This window comes from Chenopodium album, chromosome 20, assembly GCF_948465745.1.
Source record: "Chenopodium album chromosome 20, dcCheAlbu1.1, whole genome shotgun sequence".
NCBI lineage: Eukaryota > Viridiplantae > Streptophyta > Magnoliopsida > Caryophyllales > Amaranthaceae > Chenopodium > Chenopodium album.
This window is the reverse complement of record NC_137853.1, coordinates 29,860,489-29,872,896: the sequence shown is the minus strand read 5'-3', so window position 1 is coordinate 29,872,896 and position 12,408 is coordinate 29,860,489. Positions and strand designations below refer to the sequence as shown.

The 12,408-nt window shown below is 33.2% G+C and overlaps 1 protein-coding gene across 1 annotated transcript; it reads right to left on the bottom strand.

Moving 5' to 3' along the window:
* Window positions 1–1,672: 1,672 nt before the first annotated feature.
* On the bottom strand, window positions 1,673–11,919 carry LOC145597692 (mRNA cap guanine-N(7) methyltransferase 1-like). The gene is made up of 13 exons (XM_081653924.1): window positions 11,633–11,919; window positions 10,935–11,074; window positions 10,787–10,855; window positions 10,623–10,694; window positions 10,374–10,475; window positions 10,154–10,210; window positions 9,678–9,816; window positions 8,346–8,410; window positions 8,187–8,237; window positions 7,013–7,075; window positions 2,959–3,079; window positions 2,668–2,729; window positions 1,673–2,188 (listed from the first exon to the last, which is right to left on the bottom strand). The coding sequence occupies exons 1-13, from the start codon at window positions 11,697–11,699 to the stop codon at window positions 2,093–2,095; spliced, it is 1,104 nt and encodes a 367-aa protein (XP_081510050.1). The 5' UTR covers window positions 11,700–11,919; the 3' UTR covers window positions 1,673–2,092.
* Between the last annotated feature and the right edge of the window lie 489 nt (window positions 11,920–12,408).

Genomic DNA, 12,408 nt, shown 5'->3' with positions numbered 1-12,408 from the left:
TAGATGTTTAAATTTTCTTATCATAAGTAAAGCTTATTCATTATTTGAAAACCTCCAAGCATGCACAACATCTTTAGTTACATGGAAAAAAAAAAGAACAAAAAAAACAAAAACAAAAATACAACTTCATTAGTTCCCTTTTTTAATAAGGTAAGAAAAAGAGAGACATTAGGACACCCTCTAAACAAGATCAATTTCTAATGCCATGACATGACTGTCAAGTAATCAGTATCTCATCACGTTAGGGCCTGTTCTCTTACGTTGAAATTCAGTTCAGTTCAGTTCAGTTCAGTTCAGTTCAGCTGAGTTCAGTTCAGTTCAGTCAGTTCAGTTCAGTTCACTTCAGTTCAGCTCCTAATTTCCTTCTCTTATAAAATATTCATTTCAGTTCAGTTCAGTTCAGTTCAGTTCAGTTCAGTTCAGCTGAGTTCAGTTCAGTTCAGTTCAGTTCAGTTCAGTTCAGCTGAGTTCAGTTCAGTTCAATTCAGTTCAGCTGAGTTCAGTCAATGAGAACAGGCCCTTAGTTGTTGCACCACTTTTATTACACAGGTTACTAGATTGTTCACCCGTACGATATTATGGTAGTCATATTTCAAAAGACTACTGTAAAATTTTTTACGGCGGTCATTTGAAAAATGACTATCATATTACAGTATTTTAAAGATATATAATATGATCGGTTTATTTTTTTACGCTATAAAATGGCCACAATTACTCTTATAATATCTAAAATGTAAATATAAATTTTGAAAATTTTAATTCAACATAAAATAAATATTTTTTGAGAAACTATAAAATAAGAATAGAAATTACATAAATGAAACTAAAAATTTGATAAATAAAAAAAAAAAAAAAAGTTGATAATACTCTTTAATACTATTAATAAAGTAATATAATTAATTACTTGAAAAAAAATATGTCAATTATGAACCATATAATCATTAAAACATTATGATAGTCATATTTTAAAATACTACTGTAAAATTTTTATCGAATCCAAGTTGGTAATCATTTTATACCGATGGTCTTGGAGTATAGGAATTATAGCTAATATGACATCGACCGCTCACAAGCGTTCTTGGATCAACTTGTCGAATAATTCTTCTACATATCCTGATGTTTGGTGTTGCTTCGTCTAACAATGGTTCGTAATGTTAACCAGTTATTTTAACTATTTGGCTCTTTTATGTTAGTTCAAGGTTGTCTCTTCTAGTATTTCCACTGTTAGTTGTTCTTTTTGTAGCCTTTTCTTTGCTTTCTTGTAGTTTGATACTTTGATTAATGGGAAGCATCTATGACTGAATGGAGAATTCTGGCTCACAATGATCGCATTCTTCTCTCCTATTCTTAATTACTCGTACTTGCTAATCAAATGCCATATGAACATGAGCAATTCTCGACATAACAGTCTCACTGTGTAGTTTCACATATCGTCTTTTATTAAATTGGGCGTAATTAAAGATATCATTTGTTCATAATTGTCTTAGAGAACAAAGAAAAAAAAAACATGTAGAACAACCTTTAAGGCTCAGTGGCCTACGCTTTGTGCATAATTTCTTGACAAAACCTGAATTGCAGACGTAGTTTGGTACAAAAAGCTATTATAATTGTTTTATATTACGTTAATTAATAGCAGTACAAAAGCAGTTCTTTAAGCTTAATAGCAGCACCAAAACAAATCTATTGTAACTGTATTTTATTAACTTAAAATAATAGCAATACAAAGCTGACAGAAAACATTAGAGTTACATAATCACTAACCTACCACCTTTTGGTAAAAAGAGCCGTAAGATCAAAGTTGTGTAAATTGTTAATTACTGTCGAAAATAAAAATTCTGCCCCAAAATTAGGAAGAACTGCATTTTCTTCAGTCCCGTTCTGAGACCTCTACAACAGTGAGCGCAAACTACAAAGCAAAGCTTGAATGAGCCAATGCGTAATCTCCATTTAACAGAGTATTGAACCGCACGCACGCCTTAGTTTTAGGTCTGCATGCCTGCCAGTATTTGGCATCTTGGATAAGACCTGAACAAGCTTGATGATTGGTCGCAGTTGAATTTTGACACGAATTGTTATTCTGTTAAACTCAAACTCAACTAGTAATGTACATGATGTCCTCCTTTTTTATGGGTGTATCGTTGTCACCCTTTTTCACATTTCGCTTTTGTGTTTGGTCTGGTTGGCCTCGCTAAAATGAAACAGAAAAAGAATCTCAGAATCTTATCAAGTAAATAACATGGTTTATCAGAAAAATGATAGCATTCCATAAGAAAGCAACACTCATTGTATGCCCCCTAATGCATCGGCAAGGACAAACTAAGATAAATTGGTAATTGACCCTTTGTTATTTTGGTGCAAAATCATGTAGGGAAAAGGCTGCAAGAAAATTTTCAAAACCAGGTCTTTGATATAACTTCCTAGAGACTGCGCCAATAAATCGAGAGGGCAAGTATTCTATATGGCTATTTGGCTACATTTACAACTCGTAAGTTTATTGTTTGATGAAGTATGTAAGCGGGTATAGTACATCCTGGTTTTCATACACCCTGGTTTTCATAAAGATGAAAGGAGTTTAGGACACGTGTACTCTTAACAAAATGAAGATTCTTATTGTAAATTTATCTAAGAGCTATTTCATAGTCTGCTGAATAAGCATGGTATTGTTACCTTTCTCAGCACAAAAGCCAGATATAAGTAAGCTACTTCCCACTCATCCGGTGACAACGTACCTGAAATTAGAAAGCAGGAGGGATCAATAATTTAGCAGTGAACCAAAAAATAGATCCTTTAATAACCAAATTTGTGCATAAGATTGGAGATTACTGAGAGCCTTGAGAGGCAGAAAACAAGTCATTACAAATCCAATGTGCATTGCTTTTTTCTTTGTTGCAGTCTTACAAGTTACAAAAACTACAGAGAGGGCAGGAAGAAATATCACCACCAAAGTAGGGAACTCACTCTTATCATGGGTATCACCCAAAGCACCCAGCCTCCTCATAAGATCAACAAATTCTGGCTTCTTCAAATATTCTTCAACAAATTGATGATTGTTTTTGGCAAAGACTAGTTCAAAGTCATACTGCAAATAGAGCCAGTAGCATCAATGAAACTTATTCCTCCACAAGACAATGTATATAAACTTTGCAAGATCAAGCCTTTTGATTTTTTTTTTTTTTTAAAAAAAAATAGTAAATAATACGGCCAAATTAAAAATAGTTGGTGAAAGATCAAGTTTTCTAAAAAATATCAAACTGCTGCAAACCTGCAGTGAATGCACTATAAATAATAAGGGAGGAAAGCAGACATCAAATTACAAGTGTCAACTTTATGTAGACTTTCCTCTATAAACTTCTCTTTCTTCTTTCTCTATAAAATTGGCTCGGTTAGTATAGGGCAAGACGAAGTCGTTTGGGATTTTTGTGCTCAAATCTAATACAAAACTAATTAATTCCACATAGAACGACACACATGATTAGGTTCACACTCTTCCCCTTCTCGCTTTAAATCAACACAACTAGCCTTTCTTCATTCACAACTTTTTCTTTCATTGCGAAATAAAAGGCTCAATTTTTTTTCTCTACATTTTTCTCTTCTTTTTCTAAATTTACATCTATTTAAAGCAACATACTACAGAATACTATGCAACCTTCTTACTAATCACAAACTCCACCATAGTAAGATTATTCCACAAAACCAATCAACAGGCAGTGTTATCCTTCTTTGTTAACCAACTGAGGGAACTTCTACAACATCAATTCCCCTAACAAAACCACGCACCTACCTTGTACTATCTATCCTTCATAAACGTTTTTGTTGGCTATAGTTGCATTTGTTGAATGATGACACTCGTATCAACAGGTGCAGCATGAATCATTTGGTAGAACATATATTATTCACCAAGTGACCCTTGGTCCCTTCTTGCACACCAGGTATGGTGCTAAAGAATACCTTGATAACATAGCATAAGGTGGGTTAGAAAATAGAGGTAAATGAACTCCCCTTCGAGTCAAGTACATTCATTAGTGAGAATCCTCTAAAGATCACCCACATAACAACATTGTGTGGTCACTCTCGAACTACCAATGGGTAAACCAAAAGCCACATTAAGCTCGGCCAAAATCCAAGAGTAGTGCACCGTTTTTCGGCTATTTAATGATGACCATGCTTGAACTTTGGTCAAGCTTGATGCGACTCTTGTTCTGCCCATTGGTTGTTCAAGAGCCAAACACATTGGGATGCAGATGACCTTTTGAGGACTCACTAATAAATATACATATGAGCTGAAGTGGAGTTCAATTATCTCTATTCTCTACCAAGACTCACGCTATTTTCTCAGGCTATTTTCCAACACCATATATAATTGACAAGAATGGAGCAAGGTCCACAAGGTTGAATTATATATGCTCCACCACATGATTCAATCGATACGGGTGCCTCATTCAAATAGCCAACAAAAACATTAATGAAATAAAAATAGTGCACAGTGAGCTCATGACCAAACTGCACTTTCTTTAGGTTATGTAGAAAACTTAAAATGGATAGTTTGGTTGGGGGTTTGATGTTATAGATGTTCCCAGTCTTCCCACCTGCTGGTTTTCAAAGAAAGATGACACTGCCCTTACGTGTACCAAGGGGATAAGGATATATTACCACTGTTGAGAAAATGTCCTTAAAAAATAAGAATAAGTAGTCTATTCATTGTTTGTCAACAAGGGTCCAAGTCCTTGCTCCCCAAACCATCCAATCCATCTCATCGCTCCGAGGATACTGGTTTATCTTCTACTCCAATTGAGAAATCTATCACAAATCTTTAAACTTCAATTGATGGGATAAAAAACGAGTAAAAGGAGACCCAGGAGAAATTAGCCTCCATAAATACAACTTTCTGCAAATATAAGCACCCAGATGCATTATAAGGTTTCTCGAGCGTTTTTCCCTTTACTTGTAAACATTATTTATTTTGGATTGTACACATTGTATTAACTTTATTAAGTAAGAGAGAAGGTACATGAGTGCACATATATTCTTTCTTTTTATTTAAGTTTGTATTAGGATAAGTTCTCGAATTATAATTACTTGATAAATGGGTGCTTTTGGCAAATAACTATGTTTTGCATACACTTATTTTAACTCGTAGTACTAATTGACTTAGAATTGTTCTATCCGTTCCACATTTTGACGTTTAGCACCAATTTTTGTTAATATATGAAAGTAAATGTTAAGTATATAAGATGTTTGATCAATCTAATATATTTTTCAAATATTACACATTTATAATGTTTACAAACATATAGTTAAAATGTATTATTAGTCAAATTCATGCGTCAGCAAGCATATCAAGTCAAAATATGTTGAATGAATTTGACTAATAATACATTTTAACTATTAATGTGTAATATTTGAAAAATATATTAGATAGATCAAACATCTTTTTGTACTGATTGTTTGACATTTTTTTCAAATATATTGGACAGATTTTTTCAAATATATTAGATAGATCAAACGTCTTTTTGTACTAAATATATTAGATAGTTCAATATTTTTTTTAACTATGTTTAGGATTTTAGGGTCAAATGAGAAATTCCTTAAAAATGAGAAAGATTAGAAGAATTTTATGTGCATATCTTTTGAACTAAATGTGCCAAAAAAAAAAAAAAAAATACAAGACCCAAATTCAGTGTGAATAAATTTTGAATGTAATGTACACAATTTCTGATTTTCCAGAAAATTCAAAAGTTTTATTAGTTCACAAAATCAGTTTTGCACATTTGGTGAAAAAAAAAAATGCACATTTAGTGATTTTTTTTTTTTTTTTTTGCACATTTCATCCTTCTCATTCTTCTCATTTTAAGAATCTTATCATTGGATCCCATTAACAGCATTCATAGAGGTTAATTGCAAATTAAAACATAAGATTTGTAAATGCAGGTGCATTGAAATTGAACTGTTGCAAACAGGAGTTGGGACATAAAGAAGGCGATCAAACTAAATTAACTGCAGTCATGGTGATTCAAAATGTCAAATGCCATATAAAAAGACCGCATCCATGAAGGAAGCTTTCACACGTAAAATAAAGGAGTAAAATTAAGATCATCAATATCACGGAGTATAATTGATGTTTAGAAAAGATTTTCATATCTTATATATAATTTAAGAGTTTATTCACCAACTTTCATCCACAGCATTACAAACCTCCAATCCTCAAAATCTATGCACTAATTTTTTTTTTGAACAACTTCCTACTCTTTTTTTTTGGTTAAAATCATAACTTCCACTTCTATATATTTTAAAATACAAAACAACACCAATTACTTTTTTTATAAACCACCCATAACTACCAATTACAGTTATTAAAAGATTATTTTTTATCTCAAGAAATAAATATACTCCGTGCTTTAGCACTGATACGTAGTAGGTCAGATAAATTGACAGTGGAAAAAGGTTTAAGGCATTAGCATCAATGACATGAGAGTAAACGAATAACATTTCCCCTCCATGTGTTTATTACCTATTTGGAGCTTATCCTCCATGCTAATAAGTTTTCTTTCTACAAGTAACAACACATTTTTTACACCTTTGTTTTATCAATATGAGAGGTTAGTAAGCAAATCTACCCATAATAGACTGTAAATTGCTTGCTATTAGACTAACATTTCTGCATATTTCTGAACCTGAATTCCTGAAATGATGGCTAGGAGACACCAGTGTTTGAAAATGCACGCCTAAGGTGCAAGGCGAAATGGGGTAAGCACTTAACTTGGTCTGGGTGAGGCATTTTTGGTTAGGCGCATGAGGCACACAAAAAGTGCACAAGGCGCACCTGAGAAATTTCTGCCAATTTTTTAAAACTGCTTATACAGTGCACCTCACTTCAAAGAGGCGCACTGAGACGTGCCTTAGGCGCACCTAGGCGCTGCATGACCCTTCTTGCTTCAGTGCGCCTTGAGCTTTTTTATGCATTGGAAGACACAAATAATATGCTGATCGAAGAATGCCAGAAAGTAATCCATACCTCTTCAGCCAGTGCCTTGAAGACATGGAAAGGGACAACCCATTCAGGACAATCAACAGCATCCTATAAAGAGAAATTAGGCATTGATAAGACACAATGCTAAGAAAAGGAAAGAGTAATAATTATGGTTGCAACGAATCCTCGAAAGTCAAAACCCAAATCTGAAAAAAAACACTTTTAATTCTTGACTTACAAAGTACTGTATAAACGATTACACCACTTCTATATGGGGATATATGGATGGATTATAAGAAATGACCAATAAAAGTTGTTAGGTCAAAGATAGGATTCACAACAAACACTAATAAGATGGATACTTCCAGCAGGCAGTCATGTAAAATGCACTAATTTTGGTCAGATAGAGGCCACATATCTCTAGTGGATAGAATTAATTAAGAAATGGTGAACTAAATGCATAATAATTTGGAAAATTTGTCAATTGCAGCCATTTAAAGTTTGTATTTTGCAAATCGCAGCCATTTAAAAAAAATTGCAAATTGCAGCCCAAAGTACTAATAACTTGTTAATTGCCACCCAAATCAATTATTTCATCGATTTGTGTGCTGAAAAATGTTCCGTAAAGGTTTTACGGGTTGTTTTAGCCCTTTAGGGTCCGAATTGAGCTTGGAACTGGCAAAAAAATAACACTAGTGCCTCATTTTGCGTATTAAAAATTGTATTGATTTGTGTGCTAACTATTTTTTGCTGTGAAAACGAGGAACTTAAGTAAATTGTTTTGCCAATTTCGAGCTCAACTTGGGCCCTTAATAACTAAAATGACCCCTAAAATTTTGACAGGATTTTTTTCAGCACAATTTATTAGTACTTTAAATGGCTTGGGTGGCAATTTGCAATTTATTAGTACTTTTGGGCTGCAGTTTGCCTTTTTTTTTTTTTTTTTTAAATGACTGCAAATTGCAACATTGAGTTGGTGGCAATATACAATAAATTAGTACTTTAAATTGAAAAGGTTGAATTGGGTAGCAATATACAATTTATTACTACGTTTGGGCTGCAATTTGCAATTTTTTTTTAATGGCTGCAAATTGCAATACAAACTTTAAATGGCTGCAATTGACAAATTTTTCTAATAATTTTAATAGATTTTTTATGGTCAATTGTCTGAACAAATTACGTAAGCAGTGATAAAAGAAAAACTTTGACAAACACATACCTCTAAGTGAAACTTGTATCGGATACCAAAAGGATTGGATGCTTTAAATTTCTGAAGCCAAAAACAGTAATTAATCATGGGAAGGAGCAACATAATCCTCATCAAATCCAAAAACAGTAATTAACAGATGGATGTTAACATAAAAGCAAGAAACAGTACCTTATCGGCATAATCCTCATCAAATCGTATCCAGTAGACACTGTTTCCAAATTTCAAACCTTCCACTGCATGTTATTCAAGAGGGATTAGGATTAATTCAAGCAAAGTCTAATCAGTCTATTTTGAAAAGTTTCCAATCAATTTATCACACAGGCAAACCTTTAAAAATTACAAGTTAAATTAAAATTTGCTTCCATTTCGGCACAAGACTTTCCACCAAAATGGCATAAAGGAAGGCTTTAGATATGGTAAAATAGTAAAAACCAATATAAGATATATCATATATATGATACATTGTTAAAACCTAAATGTATCGTGACCTAATGAAAATCGCTGAAATTGAGAAATGCAAAGACGTCACAATATCTTAAGAAAGATCAGCTACTATCACCCTATTCAACTAAGTCTCTGTCAATCACAAAGATAAAGACCTCAACAAGAATGTTCAGAAATTCGACGACAGTAATTAGATTATTCATACCAACACTTAAAACTCTGTAGACTTGAAACCTATAAGTGTTCTGTTAGGATGTGAGGGAACAAAGGAAAGACACTAACAGCCAGGTGAAGATGGATTAAAAGCATGCAGCTTACATAGAGTTTGTGTGAGGAGAAGATATTTTCTAGTCTATAATTACCATCAATTTGGCTACCTATATAAAATTACTTTGTGGTTGATTGATTAAAAATAGGAAGTGTTTTTCTTCCCATATTCCATTTCCTAAAAGATTTTTTTAAAAAATATGTTTAAATGATCCTAAGAAGTAAAACGAGGACTAAGTAAGAAATAGGGAGTAGAACTTCTTATAATTTTGTCAACTTAATAACTCTATAATTTTCCAGTTCTCATGGACTTCTACCACCAATAATTTTGTCAATTAGATAAAATCTAATTAGAGCAATTATTTTAAAAGGAAGAAAAGGAAAGATAACCTCATCATCAGCAAGCAAAAATGCTTAATCATACCATCAACTTCTTTCAAAAGAATAGTACCATGACCAGAATTAGTCTACTAGCTAGTCCGTGTTAGCATATACAACTGTATGTTAAGGCAAAGCAAGAATTATGTGAATTGAAAGGTTTATGGGTTTTAGACCGTAATTAAAGGGCACAAGGAGCTTCTTTGAGTACGATATTCAGCGTGAGAGAAGCTACAAATCACTGTATAGTATTATCTTATCTGGGAATGAAAGATATCTTTGTATACAATATTCAGTGTGAAAAATGGCAAAATTTTGAAAAACAGTACATCTGCTTGAACTTTCACTACATCTCATGTACATTGTACAAAAAGTCACAAACAAAAGCATTTATAAAATAATAGAAGAAACCTTCTCTGTACTTCTTGACAATAACATTGGCATCAGGCATTGTTCCAATCAAGATGCCACCAGGTCGAAGCAATGCTGAAATGTTAGCCAAAGCTCGCCGTGCACGTGCCTCAGTAGACCATGAATAGTGCAAGGCAAACTGCAAGTATCAAAGAATTGGGAAAAAAAAACAAGTATTCAATTTACCAATACAGAAGGATTGTACACTCCAAAATAATCAAAATTTATGAGAGAAACAAGGACCAGCCTCTAAATCTAAGATCAGAGAAATTGTATTCACTGTCAACGTTTTCATCCCTAATGAAGATGAGACTAGGTCCAAAGTCCCCACACAGTTGAAAATTTTGTTGTTTATTTAAATATAAAAGGTAGCCTCGCCTAGCAGGCCCATTCAATGATGTTATGCTAACTTATGTAATTAACAAAGAACTAGGGCTTATGGAGTCTATATTTGACAAGGTAGGATAAAAAGTAACCTGGCAACTGCAAAGGTCAAAGGGGCCATCCTCTGCCAATGCTCTGTCCAGTCGAACCTGAAATAATCAGAAAATACTGAGAATCATAACAAGTATTTCCATGTCCCAAAAACTCAGTAGTTAATGATATTATTAGCTGCTAAAAGGTGCATTATTATTCAAATTTATGACTTGTAAAGTAACAAATCTTCACAATCAACTGATATCCAGTCTAAACTACCTCAAAGCAATCTCCACATAAGAGGCGGGCTGGAAATTTAAACTTTTTGCGACGCTGATTCTGATCCGCATCGCCATTATACCGCGTACGACAATCTTCTATCTGCACAGTCTCTACTTTTAAACTAGATTGCAATACAGTGAAAAAGATCTATAGCGTAACTGTCTGACTAATTTGTCATCAGAAACTTATATCACTGAAGCAGCATAAAACAAATGAGCTACTAATTACTAAGATTTTATGTCATACCGAGCCTTCAGCAATATCAATTCCAACATAATATCCGATCTTTGCCTTGTCCCATTTTATAAGATCCCCGCCCTAACACATGGTGAGGTAGAGAAACAATTAGTACATTGTTGGACAAACACATCATCAAACTATAACTACTAACCAGATAAAACTTAATTCACCTTTCCACATGCAAGATCAAGCACAGCATTCCCAGGACGAGCATAAAGCTGAATTAATACACTTTTAATCTGCAAAAGCAAAACAAATGTGAGGAAGTTCCATTACAAAATCCTAAAGAAAATCTCACATAACATTCACAAAGTATACCCAATTGTTAAGTTTCTTCAAATGGATAATAGGGCTCGCTTCTCGTTCTTCCAATGTCTGGTTTGTTCTTGCGCTGTAATGATCAGCTACTTTCCGAGCAAAAAATTTTGTACTCTCATCCTCAAGGAATACCCCATCTCCTAAATTACCATTAACAAGATATTATTCAATTACCCAAAATATAAAGCCTTACTCTAATATAATTACACCCTATCAACCAACTTTATGCTATAAAGAGAGCTACAAACGGAAATGATGTAGACGGGGTTTGATTTCTCCGCACCAACCCCGAGACTTTAACCAATTAAATTAGTCGATATCCACACGAGGGTATTAAATTACACCCGAGTGTAGGAGTGATTTTACCAGCAAAAGACATATCTTTCTTTTAAAACATAGAACTAGAATTACAATATCCACCATTTTAATGATGTCCGGAAAATTACACCGATTTTAAGATATAAATTGCCACTAATAAGCGAAACCCGAAAACAAATACTTCGTATATAACAATTCTAATTTACACAACTTCTAGTATGCTATTCACAACACTTTCTTAGCTGAAGTATAGCTGAGAAACATTCATTCAATTGTAAAATTAAAATTAAATTAAGCAATGAAAAAGATTTCAAAGACCTAACTTAAAACATCAAATAAACAAGATGATAAATTTTTGACAGAAAATACAAGAAAAATACCTTCTGGGTTGGGTTTGGATCGAGATTGAGGAGGACCAGATGGAGAACCTTGATACCCACGTTTCATGGCCTTAAAATTACAACAAATTTGAGGTCTTTTATATCAAATTTAATCAATAAAATGTGGGAAAATTGTGGGAAGAAACTAGATTAATTGAATTGAAGTTGAAAGTGAGTAACAGTAGAAGTTGAGTTTGAGTGGAAGGAAAGAAGGTTAGAAATTCTTCAAGAATGTCTTTGTGGAGAGAGGGAAGAGAGAGGAGGGAAGGAGAAACTGATTTTATGTGTTGCTTACTTTGGTGGAATTATGGAAATAATAATCACATTAATCACAATTATATCAATGATTTTAGTAAACAATCTCCCTTAATTGAGAGGAATTATAGAAATAATAATCACATTAATCACAATCATATCAATAAGTTTAGCAAACAATCTCCATTAATCGAAAGGAATTATGGAAATTATGGAAATAATTGCAATAATTACAACTATTTTGGGGAATTTAAATACTCTCTAACATGTTATATTCGTGTATTAGTCTAATTCTAATCTGGATTTTATGTGAGAAAATTGGATTTAGTTGATATGAAGATCATATAGGTATAATATACGTGTGTTAACCAAAGTGCTCGATGATTTAACCGATTTGTTATTAAGAGCCTATTTGGGTGGTCAATTGCGATTTAAGGCCTGTTCATATTTACTTAATTTCAGTTCAGTTCAGCTCTAATCAGTTCAGTTCAGTTCAGTTCAGCTCCTAATTTCCTTCTCTC